This window comes from Corvus cornix, chromosome 2 (assembly GCF_000738735.6).
Source record: "Corvus cornix cornix isolate S_Up_H32 chromosome 2, ASM73873v5, whole genome shotgun sequence".
Classification (NCBI taxonomy): Eukaryota; Metazoa; Chordata; class Aves; order Passeriformes; family Corvidae; genus Corvus; species Corvus cornix.
In genome coordinates, this window is record NC_046333.1 from 43,807,522 (window position 1) to 43,821,594 (window position 14,073).

Sequence of the window (14,073 nt, forward strand, 5' to 3'; positions counted from 1 at the left end):
TCTCTGCCCAATTCCCCAACCTATCGAGGTCCCTCTGAAAGGCCGTACAAGGCTCCGAGGTATCGGCCACTCCTCCCGGTTTTGTATCATCAGCGATGATGGGGGGAGTACAGGGGAGCTGGGCCGGGGCCGGGGCTGAGGTGGGCAGTGCGTGGGGGACTTCCCGCCCTGGCCGGCGGGCGGAGCAATCCGCCTTTGGGCTGTGCTGCTGGAGCGAGCGGGAAGCGCGGCTGCCCCATCCCTGCGCGGCTCGGGCTGAGCGCGGGGCTCTCGCCGCCGCTCGGAGGAAGAGGAAGTGGCCGCGGCCCCCGGCCGGGCTGAGCGGGAGCGGAGCCGCCGCCCCGGGCTGCGCCGAGCAAACTTTGTGCCGGGCGGCGGGGCCGTGTGGCGGCGCGGCGCTGCCCCGGCACGTCCCTGTCGCGCAGCCGAGGGGGGAGCGGCCCCGGAGCGCGGCGGGCGGGCGCGGGCGACAGCCGGAGTAGGAGGAGGAAACGCTGTCAGCGGGGCCGGCCGTCTCCGCCCGCCGGGCATCCTTCAGCACCGCTGGGCTGCGCTTCGCCCGCCGCTTGCCCCAGGTACCGCCGCGCACCCCTCCGGCTCGGCGGGCAAACTTGGCCAGGGGGCGGGAGGGGGTTGCTGCCGGGCAGGGTTGGTGCGCCGGAGCGGGGAAAGCCGCTCCGGGGCTCCGACTCGTCGTGGTCCTCTGGCTCCCGAAGTTCGGAGCAGGGCGCGGGCTGGCCGGCGTGCCCGGGTTTGGAGGAGCTCCTGGAGCCCGGCGCGGGGGAGCACTGCCTCCTGCCCGCTCCCCGGGCAGGTTTCGGGCTGTGCAGTTGCTCCGGAAGGTCCGCCCGCTGCGGTCTTGCCGAGGGGCCGGAGCGGAGCCCGTCCGGGAGGGCGGCGGGGCCGGCGGGCGGTGCTGTCCTGTCAGCCCATGGGTGCGGAGACCGCCGGGCTGCCCGCGGCCGGGGCGGACCGAGGAGGCATCGCTGGCAGTCGCTTCCAGCCAGTGATGGTTATCCGTGTCCAGCCCCCGCCGCGGTGAGGCATAGCCGGGAGAGGAGAGAGCTCTGAGGGGAGCCGGGTGGGCGCCCGCCTGCCCGCCCAGCCCGGCGCCGCTCCTCACATGCCGGGCACCTGGAGGCGGCGGTGCCGTGCCATCGTGTGGCTGGCTGGGGTCTGGGATTTTACAGTCGCTGTTTTCCAATTTTATTGCCTTTTTGAGTTCTCGATATTGTTTCAGCACGGTTTTCTTACAATATAAAGAGGCAGGGTGACCACGGTTCAGCATTTGTACGTCAGAGTATGAAATACATCTCTCTTGCCTCTGGTTTGTCTGAGTTCTTGTCACAACAGCCTCTTCTTACTGCCTGTGTATCTCTGGAAAAGGAGAATTTAGTTGGATGGACTTTACAGTTCTTCTTTGATACTTTCGGCTTAGTCAAATAATTAATGGGAGACATTTGTTCTCCATTACGCCTGAGCGTGCTTCCCTCCAGAGCGCTTCTAGCTCGGACCAGGGAACGAGCTGAACCAGAGGCTGCTGTGTGGCAGGACGGGGAGGGTGCTGGAGTCTTAGTCGGGGTGGCTGTTGTGCTAAAGTGAATGCTGGATTTAAAATAATGAAAGTATAATTATACCTGTTATGCAGAATGTTCTTTAATATTTCCAGCCAAAGTTTGGAAGCTGTGGTCTAGTTGTATGCTGCTTCAATTTTTATTCCCTTAAAAAAAAAAATTATTTATTTATTTATTTTGTAGGAGAATAACCTTATCAATATGTATTTGGCCTCTAGCTCACACGGGGAGATCTTTTTATACATCTATTTTTATATTTTATTTTTAAAGAATACAATCCATTTCAGGTCCTGGTATTGAATAACAAGTTATCAATTACCCTTTTTCACAATGCTAGTGGTCACATTTGTGTATTTAATTTCTGGTTTTTTTAGGGAAAAATAAAAGTCTCAGAATGAAGGGTTGTTTTAGGAATCTAGCTTAACCTCAAGTAGGTTAAATTAGACAAGGGGCTTTCCACGTCTTGAATGCTGGCATTCCCCGGTCTGAGAATGAGAATGTAGCATGAAATGAGTATATACAGCTGTGATTAAATATGAGGGGAGTTCTGAGCTGTGGTACTGGGAAACACAAATACCATATTGGGTGTAATGAACTGGTCTTAGACTCTGTAGTGGAAAAGCTGGGGTCACAGACTTGTGAAAAATAAAAATTAAAGTTGATGATATCTCTATTTGAAATAAGTAAAAGGTATTCACATAACTATTATTCCATCCCTGACTTGATGTGAGATCCCAAAACTCCATGCCTGGCACTAGTGGTCCACTTTACCTTTTGCCTTCATCAGTTGACTGGGGTTTTACTCTGTGGCAAACTAGAAGAAGGCAGTAAACACAGGACTGTTAAGTCTGTAGTTTTGTGTTTTATCATGGTTTTACTCACTGTCATTAAGCAGCTGTGCATACATTGCAATATGCATCGGTTTCTCATGCCTGTTTTCTGTGGGTTCAAGAAAGCTGGATTAATATCTAACATTCCTATTCATGCTTTTGTCAGGTTCATTCAGTCTTTATTTTCTAAGCTGCTGTGATTTCTCTTCGTGTTCTTGAGAGTAGTTCTCTAGTCTTTATTAGCATCCTGGTAGTCTCCTGTTGTCACATGGACACAACTTTCTTGAACATTTGCACATGGTATTTTGGCATAAATTTCATCTGTGCATTGTTCAGTGACATTAACACTTTGTTATCTTGACCAAAACCACACCGCCTAAAAGTACTTTGTAGAAAGATGTGGTATTATCTGAATCTTTTGCTGTACTGAAAGACAGCAGAGTGGTATCATCAAGTATTAAATATTTTGAATGAGTGTTACAGGGTGATGTGGGTGGTGTGGAAAGCAAGGGTCTCCCACCAGCCTGCTGTTCCTCACATTGCTCCCCACCGCTAGCACAACACTTGCCTTGCTCCTCCACCAGTTCTCTTTGATCCTGTTTGCTCCTCTACCTCCCACCCTGCTGCTCATGTGCACACACACACACCCCCACACAAACCAGCTCTGTTTCCCTAGAGAGGGGCTGGTGGCAGGGAGCCCACAGAGGTGGCCTGGTGACTTGCAGACCCAGAGACAGCACAGAGCAAAGTGTGTTATGCAGGGCAGCAGAGTCGAGCCCAAGTCAGTGATGTGAATACTGCATTAAGAACAATAGCACCTAATAAGAGTTTGTTGAAATCGCGTTATCGTGCTGGCGTGTATTTGACATGCTGCATGCTAGTGCTCTGCTTTCTTTGTGACTTGTGTATACAAGACCTGTCAGGGTAGTCTGTTCTAACTTTACTGAATCTTTATTGTATTTATCCATGTATTTCTTTGCTTTCTTCCTTAAGCTTAGAAACTCTGGAAGCTAGACTAGCAATTGTCTTAATTGGCCAAATTATGTTTTTCTCTGGGTTTTTTTGTGTAGTCAGTACATTTTCTTGTCTCCCTGGGAGACAGTACCAAACCCGATGCAGTAGTTTGGTTTTTAATTCTAGCAATTGGGGCTGCAGTTCATCATGCCAGGTCTTCCAGACTTCTTGGTATGAATCCAGATTAGTCCTGATTTGTGTTCTGCTTCTGTTGAGTTGTGGTATCTTTGGCCTCTCCTACTTGCCTTGGCTTCTGGCACATTTCATTTTATGCTTGTGTTTCTTGATCCGAGACTGTAGTTTCCTCTGCTGAACTTTGTTCCTGTCCCTTAAGCTCTCTGCTTATTCTACCTTTCCTTATTTATTAGGTAATTCATCTCATTGTGTCTGGAAACCTTCTTATGAATTCTCTTGTCACTTTCTTGGGTTCCAAGTTCTGCAGATACTCATATTGTAGTTCAAACATGTTCCAGACCTCCCCTGTACTCACATCCTCTGATTGCTCATTCCTGTTCATCTCACTAATGAATTCCTTAGTTTTTGAGATTTGCTTTTTGAAATAGAAGATCTTAATTGCAGATTTACTTGGGTTGCTCTGCAGTTTAATTTAAATCAAATCAATCATAAAGGATAAATCTGGGATTATTCTTTCACCAACCTTCCTGTAAGCTGAGATTTAGTTATCAGCCTCAAGTCTAAAATCCTATCAGCTACTGGTCAAATTTATAAGTATATGGTGAAAAAGAATTGGTCAGCTGTAACATCTGACAAGAGATGGGACTGATTTATGGTAATTGTTCCTTGTGTCTATAAGTATTTCAGAATGTTTCAAATTGTTTGGTAAACATTAGTTACTTAAGTACAGGTCCCTCCCTACAAATGAAAATTATTGCAGTATTGTTGAATATATGCTTACATATCTTCCTGGATGGTAATACTGTTGGGAAAAAAAAAGACCAAGTGGGTATCTCTTGGTAAGGAATTTCCCTCTTAAGTGTCATAATCTGACAAAAAAACCTGTGCAGTGGTAAGCCAGGGTGGGAAAAAATGAGGAGAAGTCAGGAACATGGCACTTTCCTGGCAACTAACAAAGCATCATCCTGCATGCTATTCTGCTTTCTTTGTTTACCTGTACACCCAGTTTGTCTGGTTTGGTGTTTTTAATTCTCTGCTTCAGTTATGCTGGTTTTTTTTCCTTGTTATTCCTCCTCTGCTTCATTGCTTTAACTATGGTAGGAAAGAGACTTGACTATAATTTGCAAGCTCTCTCAGGGTTTGTTGAGAGCCGAGTGGGGGACTAAACACTCTGGTGTTTTGTAGACTGGGAAGGATGCAAGAATTAAGTGACCACATGCCAGCAAGTGAACTAAGCATGAAGTGCTTATTATTTTGAAAATGGAAAGGTCAGGATTGCAGAAGTGAGGGTTTAAGAAAATAAGCATGTCTCATTACTGCACAACAAATGTGAAGTCCTGTAATTATTTGTAAATGCCTTCTAGCATCCCTGTGAGGTACCTAAGTATTACCCATGGAAGGAAGAATGAGGATGAAAGGCCTTAAACAAAATCAAGAGAGAAAACCTATTAATAGGTTGCAGTTATCTTGTTTTCTAGCTGCTGCATTCATCAGTAAGAATACTATATTCCATAATTTTGGGAAAAGAACATTAGCAGTAACCTAGGATATGTATTTTAAAAAATAAATTAATTCATGATAAAGCTTACAAAATACGTTCACTAGTCCTGGCCAATAAAAGCTTTAAATATGTTAATGCAAGCAAGCTTGTTCTTACTAATTTTGCTTAAAAACAAGCTGACAAGCATTAATTTTCCATACAGCACATTTTCCTTGGATGCCATTGTAAGCACTGAAATTACCTTGTTCCAATTTCGGATGGTAGTGTATTTCACTTACACACTTGCTAGAATATTCAGTTAGCAGTTGACTCTAAAACCATAAGTATTTAAAAGAATTGTTTTGGAATTATTTTCAAATCATCCCTCTAAGTAGTCATTGACATCATGCATTGATTAGTTGAAATAAACTATTTAGCCAATATGTACTTAGTTGATAAACATCCCTTAAATTACTTATTCTGGTAATCTATTCAAACTTCCATTAGCCATGTGGTTCTGCTACATTTCAGTGTAATTTTCATTATTATTCCATGGAGATAGATTGTTATGGAGTTTTGTGAAAGGATGGATCAATAAATCAGAAAATTAGCCTCATTTGTTCCCCAGTATACCTCCAAAGAAAACCAGATAGAAGGCAAGGGTTTTTTTTCCTTTTTTTTCTTTGTGCTCTTTTTCTGCTGAAAAGAAATCCTGGGGCCTGAATCACTGTTAACAAGAAAATAAGTTGTTAGCTACATGGTATTATTTTATCCTTGCTCTTTGCTAATTCTGAACTTGTTGTATTTAATCTATTTTGAACATACACTAGCAATGTGAGAAAGCAAACCCAAGCTGCAAGAGGGTATTTTAGCAAAGCTTAAATTCAGATATCATCAGTTGAGCATTTGACGCATCTCTAAAAGAGCTGTAAAAATTCCTATGATATATTCAAGATACATTCATTTTCATGGATCACAGAGGAGATTAAAAGTGGAAATACTGTTGGCTTTTTTTTTTTCTTGATGTCTACAATTTGTTGTAATTTTTTGGCTTTTTTTCTTGGCAAAGGATGGTACCAGTTTCAATAAAACTTGTATTGAGAAGGAGCATTCAGGGGCAGGTCATTTGCCATGCTGGGATGAGTTTCTCTCGTGTACCTCCAGATGCTCCTTAGAGCTCCTCTGCTCCTAAAATACACATTGAAGGACAGTACCGGGGAGGAGGAAGAGGTGGTAGCAGCAAGAGGCTTGTTCTGTGACTTGTGAGTTGGGTGTTTGTTTGGGATGTACAAATCCTGGGTTAAATTTTTGAACTCAGTTTGCAGAAGCAAGCTGCTCCTTTCCTAAGCAGTGAAGGTCTTTGCTGTCCTTCACAAGATAAACTTAAAAATTAATTGACTAGTCTTTGCTGCTGTTCTGCAGCTTGGCATGCCTTTTATTTTTGATGCTTTGTGGAATTAAAGTGAAGATACAGACTAAAAAAACCCAATCTATTGTGTGATTTGGGTTTCAGTTCTAGTTTTATCATCATGTGGCTGAACATATGAACGGTTTGAGATCAACAAGATCATAGAGCACGTGTAAGGTTAATTTGCAGTCTAAGTGAGTTTGTGGACAGAATTAGTTTTTCTGGCATGTGTAATTGTAAAAGCCTATAGCTAAATCTTAATTTTAGGGGTTAATGTTCTTCATTAAATGTTACTTTTTCAAGTTTTTTTTTCTAAGTATAGAACTACTGAGTTGATAATTAATTTCTGCATTAATGCAAAAGAAAATGTTTATCTTAGGACCTACCGCAGAGCAAGAAGATGTTGAAAATTTGGCAGTGTCTTTGAAGGATTGTTTTTCAATTTACTAAAAAGTGAATATTAGTGATAATATTTTGGTTTAATATGAATAAAAGAAAGTGGAATTCACATGCAGGTATAGAAAGTGAGGATAAATCTGTAGTATGGAAACCTTAAGCAGGTCTTACAGCAAAGTAATACACCTTCTGAAAACATGCACTGAAGTGGGTTTAGATTACTTTGAATGCATCAGTTACAAACATTTATTACAGCACTCTTTGATAACTGCAATGTAGAAAATTAAGAAGGTGAATAATGTCCTGTTGACAAGTAGATTTGTAACTGAAAAGCAAGGAGATATTTTTCAGATGATGGTGGGAAGACTCTGAACAGCACTAACTTTGCTGCCAAGGAAAGGAAAAGGGTAATAACTGATGTTAAAAGCCTTTGAAAGGTTATAAAGCAAGCTGTCCCAGAAGGATGTTTGTGGGATAACTTTGAGCAGAATTTGGTGATTGAATGATGACTTGTCCTACACACATCATCACTATATTTGAGAAAGCTTTTAAGTATTCCTATGTCTGTGGATTTATTTTAGTGTTTAGACTCCTGTGTTAAAGTAGAACCTTTATTAAGGTTTGTTTTCTACTGCTGTAGCACTTTTATTCTAATTACTGTGGAAAAGATTGTGATGTTGTGAAACTCAATTTCTTTCCCCCGATTCCTCATTTTTTTCAAGTGAAAGCATCTTTTTTCATCAACCTTTTCCATATGCGTGCTTTAAGTAACATAACTGCCTATACTTAACAGAATGTGAGAAAGCATTTATCCTCAAGGATACTGATTGAAGTTTTAGCTAAACAGCACAAAAAGGAAAATCAGTCTTCTAGTAAGCAGTCACTCAGGGAATTAATACCAAAAAAAGCATGTTTTCAGTCCACCCCCAAGTGGGCAGGTAGCTCATGCTGAATGGCTTGAGGGTTGTCTCTGTTTGCTGAGGTCATTGCTCACATGGGCTGTGAGGGGAGAAGAGTTTTTCTCCAAAAGGCTGAGAAAATGTTTGCTGGAGATGCACGGGAGAGTGTCTGTGGCTGCTGTTGGAAGCACAGGCTTTTATTTTTTAGCACTTTCACCCCAGTTTGGGAAAGAATGCAAAACTCTCCGTGATGTGAAATGCAGAGTCCCCAAGGCCTCTTTCTGCAGCCATCACTGTCTAAGAGTCCTGTGGATTTCAGACTGTTTGTACAACTAAAGGTTGCAGGCACTGCAGCAGAATGACCTCTGAAATGGAATTTTTTATTACGAAATCCTGTGTACTTATGATGTGTAAGAGTTACTGGGCCATCGCTGAAACAAGAAATTTGGTACACTTGCTAACACTTTCTGCTATCTTAATTCTTCACTAGCACAAGCATACTGCTAGATGTGTTCCATTATAGTTAATGGAAAAATACCTGGTGTATTGTTAGGCTCATTAATATGCAACATATGTTTATATATTAAAATAACATTTTAGACTGAAGCAAATAATATTGCACAGGCAAAAGAAGAAACTGCTGTATATATGAAAGAATAATCCTTTAATGGTAATAGTTACCATATTAAAAAAAAAGGTGGAAAGTATCACTTTGAGAACGTAAAATGATCATGAGGATTTTTAACCTTAAATTCCAAATTAAAAAAAAAAAAATTGAGTCTGCAAACCTTGATTTCATTGATAGAAATTGTTAAAGTAGTTTTTATCTTTCTTTCAAAATAATCAGGGAAGGTTGTTTTCTGCTGGATGCATCCACCAAATATTGAAACATCAGGAATACAAATGGCACATCATCCTTTTTTCTCAATGCTAGTGGTCTTTATAGCAAATGTTTTTTCTTCTTCCGGGTTCTGTATGATCAAGTATTTACTATGTTACTTTTTTTCAAGTTCAATGTGTCATTCAGTCCTATTTTGATCTATTTATTAGGGCCTTTTTAGGAGGATGTAGGTGTGCATTTATGGACTTCGCACATGATAAGAAGGTGGGTGGTATTGTTGAGCCCAGAAAGACTTCCAGCTCCTTCTTCCAAGGGTGTTGGAGAATGGGGTAAGACTATTACTGAGCAGTAGAAGTGCAAAGAAATAGAGCCAAGTTATGAGGGATGAGTTGGAAACTTCTCAGTCGTGTTGGATAAAAATGAGGAGAAACAGGTTCTTTGTCTGCTAGGAAGCTGACAGTAAACTGTGAAGGTGATGATTCAGCTGTGAATGATGATTTTAGGTGCAGTAGGTGTATTATTTGCAGTAGAGGCAGGGAAGTGTGAATGTTATTTTCATAAGCTTTGTTAAGATCTCATTTTGAGCACATGGCCACCTGTGTTCATGTAGAGAAATGAGAACAGTGATGCAAATGAGAGTGAGTGGGGTGATGAAGGGAGCAGAGATCCTGTCTAGGAAATGGCAGAATAGGACTTGAGTGCATTTATCATAGCAAAATACAGCAAGGGATTTGGGAACTATTAATAAGAATGATTTCACAAGGAAGTATGAGGGAGGGACAAAATTTATACAAGTTAAAGCATAGTATAAATAAAAATGTAGATAATTTTCTGCAAGTAGTTTCCAAATACGTTGGGGCTGTACATTTGACTAACTTTCTAAGCTTTTGGGGGATGGAGCTGTGGCATAAGCTTACAAACAGCTCTTTGGAGAAGGTGAACCTGAACAAGGTTTTCATTCTCTGCTTTAGGTTTATTAGCTGTCAAGGTAATCACCCTAATCTGTGACTGAACTTTCTCAGGTGCTCACTGCTGTCTGTCAGAGGTTGCAGGGTGGCTGTGACACTGACCTTCCTAATGCTTTATGCAGTGTGTTTACACTGAATGGACCCCATGCCTTGAAGTATCTGGAGTGGCCTGTGGGAGCCACTCCTTGTTACTGAGCGTTTGTTCTGCATTTCCCGCCCTGTCCCCAGAGCATGAATTTCTCCATGTAGGCGGAGGCATGGTGTTGGGTGGGTTGTAATGAAAAACCTCAGGTGCCTACCTGGTGTCTTCATACTTGTATTTTTCATTCTTGCTGCTGGTTGAAATAATTTGCCTGAAGCCCCACCAGTGTTGTTGAGAGGAATTAGAGGGTTTGGATCATCTGGATATTTTCACCAAGTAATTATTCCATTATTTCCTACTCAGATGAGCTGTAATGTGCAGGATACTGAGAAACATTTAATGTGTAGCAGGCATGGTTGTCAGGAGTAATCCTTTAATATGTTGTGGGCTGGCAGCTTGTTAAAAGACAACTAGATTTATCTAGTGCAGTTCTGTGGCCAGGTGCCTCTTCTGTTTTGAAGACAGAGTCTGTAAAGTCCCATTAGTTCCTAAAAAAATGAGGTGGGAGGAAGTGAGGTTGTTTTGTAAATGCAGGTAGTTCTCTGCAGAGAGGACTTGCTTTTTCCGTTGAATTACAAGGCTAGATATTAATTTGAATGCTACAGAGATCTGTGTAAAAGTTAATACTAGGTGCTCTCTTAGTAACTGCATATATAGAAATTGTTATTAAGTTGACAACCTTAATATTAGCAAGTTATTTTGCATTTTCAGCTACTTTTTTTATAATGGAATATATGTCTTTCAGATGTACTGTTGAATACATTTGAAAGATGCAAAGTACATAAATTAAACTGTCAATTTTCCAATAAAATAATAGTATGCCTGGGGGTAGATCTGAGTAGTATATACTTCAGTTACTATCTGAGCATTTATTTGATTATACAATTTTATGTAGTTTGTAGGTAGCTTGTATTTAAAAATTAAAAATCACCATAATGTACTAGTGTGGGGCATGAAACCAGAAAAAAACCCCTCAAAATTAATCATTTTATGCATTTTCCCTTTTCCCTACCTCTTTGTATCAGGAACTGCTGAAATGGGTTGTGGATTGAACAAACTAGAGAAGCATGATGAAAAACGACCTGGTAATATCTATTCAACTTTGAAGAGGCCCCAGGTAGAAACCAAGATAGATGTTTGCTACGAATATCGATTCTTGGACTTCACAACACTAAATGATAGTAAGTACACAGTATTTTTCTTTAGATTTTTTTTTCTATTAAAATATATGTGTTAATTGCTTCATGATATTTTTTGAATAGTAGTTAAGTTCTTAAAATGTCTTAAGTTTCTCTAAGTAAATGCCTCCTCTTCAGTCACAATGCTTCCATGCAGAGATCTTAGGGAGAATTTTGTGTTAATTTTTAGCCTTACAGGTAGTTACAGGTTATCAGATTTTATGTTCTTTTACCCTTCCCCTTTCTGTTTTGTTTTCTTGAATTTTTTTGTTTGTTTTTTTACTCTGATGTGGATGTTTGTTTCCCTAATTTACATTTTATCCAACTTTGATATGATAAAGCAATTCAGGTCTGCAAGGTTGTATACTTTACTTTTTTCTTCTTTCCCTTGTGCTCTCTGGGCTCTGTCAGAGGTATTTTGGGAGGCTGAAGTTAGTGTTTTCAGTTTTAGTAGCTAGCCATAAATAACTCTTAGGTGGTTACAGATACTTACAGATGCATCCATGTAGGTAGAAACAGGATAGTGGGAGACACTAAAGACCTAAAACATCAAAGGGGTGAAGTTCAGTCTCATGCAATTTTTACCTTGTTTTTTCTCTTCTGTCTGAAATAGTCTTGTTTTAATTCTCGTGACAATCCACAGATACTCCATTTTTTGCCTTCGTGATTGACATCAGGCTTCTTTGCTAGTATTGCTCACACCATTGCCTGTGTCCTCTTTCACTTCAGAATTAGCCTGTTCTACAAGCAATTACTCCTCACACCATTTGGGAATTGGAAGCTTGAGCAGAAGGCTGGGACCTGCTTCCTGCTATATAGAAAACAACACAGTACCAAAATCTGCTAGAGCTGGCTGGCAGGATGCCAGGTAGAGCCTCTGTGCTCTTGCCCTGCAGTGTGCTGTGACTTCTCTTGTTTTGCAAGTCAGGTCAAAGGAAAAGCCAGAGCGTGCGTCTCTCACAGTGCGAGACAAAGAGCTGTTGGTGTGTCGCTTGGTGAGGCACCTTGTGCAGCTCAGTGTGTCAGCCCAGAGTAGTGGGAATTTGTTGGGTCTTAAAACCTGCTGCAAGTAAACTTGAGTTTGAAATGGTGGAGGTTTGGAATAGGTGGTTTGACAGGATTGTGTTCTTGTAGGCAGTGTGAGAGTTGAGAAATTTTGTCTTTGCAGACTTAGAGTGCCTGTCTTCTGTGTTTGTGTTCCCTTATGTTTTTTGATACGCTAATTGGGATGCACTGCTGTTATTGAGAGCACCAAGCAAGTGGTAGAGGAATTTTTTTCCTGTTTATGTATTGCAGTTGTTTCGACATTTATGTGTTTTTATTTCAAAGTGAGCTGTTTGTGTCCTCTGATAGTTTGACAGCTTTTACTGAGATGTATTGCAAGTTGTGTCATTAGCGAAAATGAATTAATATTGAGGACACACTTCCGTGGGCTTTTCTGGAATATTCATCATTCTGTCTGTCTCTCAAATTTTAGCATGTGCATTCCCCTGTTGTCTCATGAAGTCTCATCTTTGGCACTCTATGGAGAAAGAATCAGTACTTGTGGTAGCAATGTGACTTGCCGCAGGCACAGAGGATGTCTGGTAAAGAGCAAAAAATTAAACCCAGGCTTTCCAAGTCTGATTAAATGCATAGGTTTGTTGTAAAGTATACTTGTGTACATTCTTCTTACTCATCATAGATTGTTATATTACGATTTTAGGAGGTGTGGCTTCAAAAAGACTGTTAGCAGAAGTACTTCTATCAGGTTCTTCAGTTTGCCAAATAGCATAAACTCTCCAGCTCCATTGAGTTCTGCTTTGGCATGTTGTCTCCCCATCACTCCAGTCTCTGAACATGTCAGCAGATAGGTAGATGTGGAGGGGATGGAGCTGTTGTTCCTGCTCTTTTTCCATAGTACCACCTATGACTGTGTGCTCTCAGGATTGGCAGCTCCCTCCCTGTTGTAGTCACTGGCTGTGTGAAGGCCTATGTTGCACTATGTAGTGTTGTGGCATTCCAGGTTTTTCTCATCATCACTGGTTCGTTTATGTTTTTGCTGAGAAATAATCTCTGCAGATAACCAGCATTAACAATAAGTGTTTCACCTAAATCTGTGTGGATTCAGAGGCTTCTATGAGTGAAATGCTCCTAGCTGTGTAAAAAGAACATTTAGATTGTGAAGCCTGTCTTCTGTGAAGCTACTTTAGCTGTTCCAGCATGTGTGTGTCTCATTTTTTCCACAGGTTTTCTCCTTCACTGGATTTTAAGAATAAGCCATGTTAAATTATGAATGTCGACAGAGTATTTTATTGTATTCTTATGCTAGGCCTTATTTACAAGACTAGTGAGCCTGGCAGTGCAGACAGGTACTCATATTTCTCTGTAGCTTTTCTATAGTGTTGATTGCTCTGATAACTGTATCTCTCACAAGTGTTTAATCTTAATGGTAAGAAGGATGTGAATATCTCCGTGTTGCAAGTGGGAGCTAATTCACAGGTTACTGCCAGAAGTTTCCCAAGTTCTTAGCATGTCCTCGTGTGTTCCAAAAGCAATTCTTGTTGACTTCAGACATAAAGGTGGATGCTGGTCATATCTGCAGTTTAGAACTGCATCTATTTCCAAATCTGATACCCAGATAATCAGAGATCAGTTCCAGAATGTGGCTCATGTTTAAAGTGCACTTTGTCTGGCAGCTAGGCAGATGTAAGATTTTGCAGCTATATATGGGGAAATACTGCTCCCCTCTCTTGTCTCTTATCAGTTCTATGAGCTGATTTAACTCATGTATCTGGCAGGTTATATGGTGTTTTTGTTTGGTTATCCTTGGCTGTATCTGTGTCTTCTGGAAGGGTCTGAAGAATTCTGGAGTTGGTAGAAGTGGAGGCAGTATATTGTCAGGAAGAGAAATAGGACCTTCTTTAAATCAGCTCACACTATTGTGAACTCACAGAATCACAGAGTGAGTGAGGTTGGAAGGGACCACAATGGGTCATCTGGTCCAACCTCCCTGCTCAAGCAGGGCCATCTGAGAGCACATTGCACAGGATTGCGTCCAGGCAGTTCTTGAATTTCATCTCCAGTGAGGGAGACTCCACAAGCTCTCTGAGCAATCTCTTCCAGTGCTCCGACATGCACAGTACAGAAGTTCTGTCTCGTATTTAGATGGAACCTCCTGTGCATCAGTTTCTGCCCATTGCCTCTTGTCCTACTGGTTGGCACCATG

General features: G+C 41.5%; 1 protein-coding gene across 1 annotated transcript in view; it reads left to right on the forward strand.

Moving 5' to 3' along the window:
• The first annotated feature begins 301 nt into the window (after positions 1-301).
• RFTN1 (raftlin, lipid raft linker 1) overlaps positions 302-14,073 on the forward strand; it is a 96,977-nt gene continuing 83,205 nt past the window's right edge. Inside the window, exons 1-2 of the mRNA XM_039548519.1 lie at positions 302-575; positions 10,713-10,868. Coding sequence (XP_039404453.1) covers positions 10,724-10,868 — 145 coding nt within the window. The 5' untranslated portion in view covers positions 302-575; positions 10,713-10,723. The remainder of the gene's footprint in view (positions 576-10,712; positions 10,869-14,073) is intronic.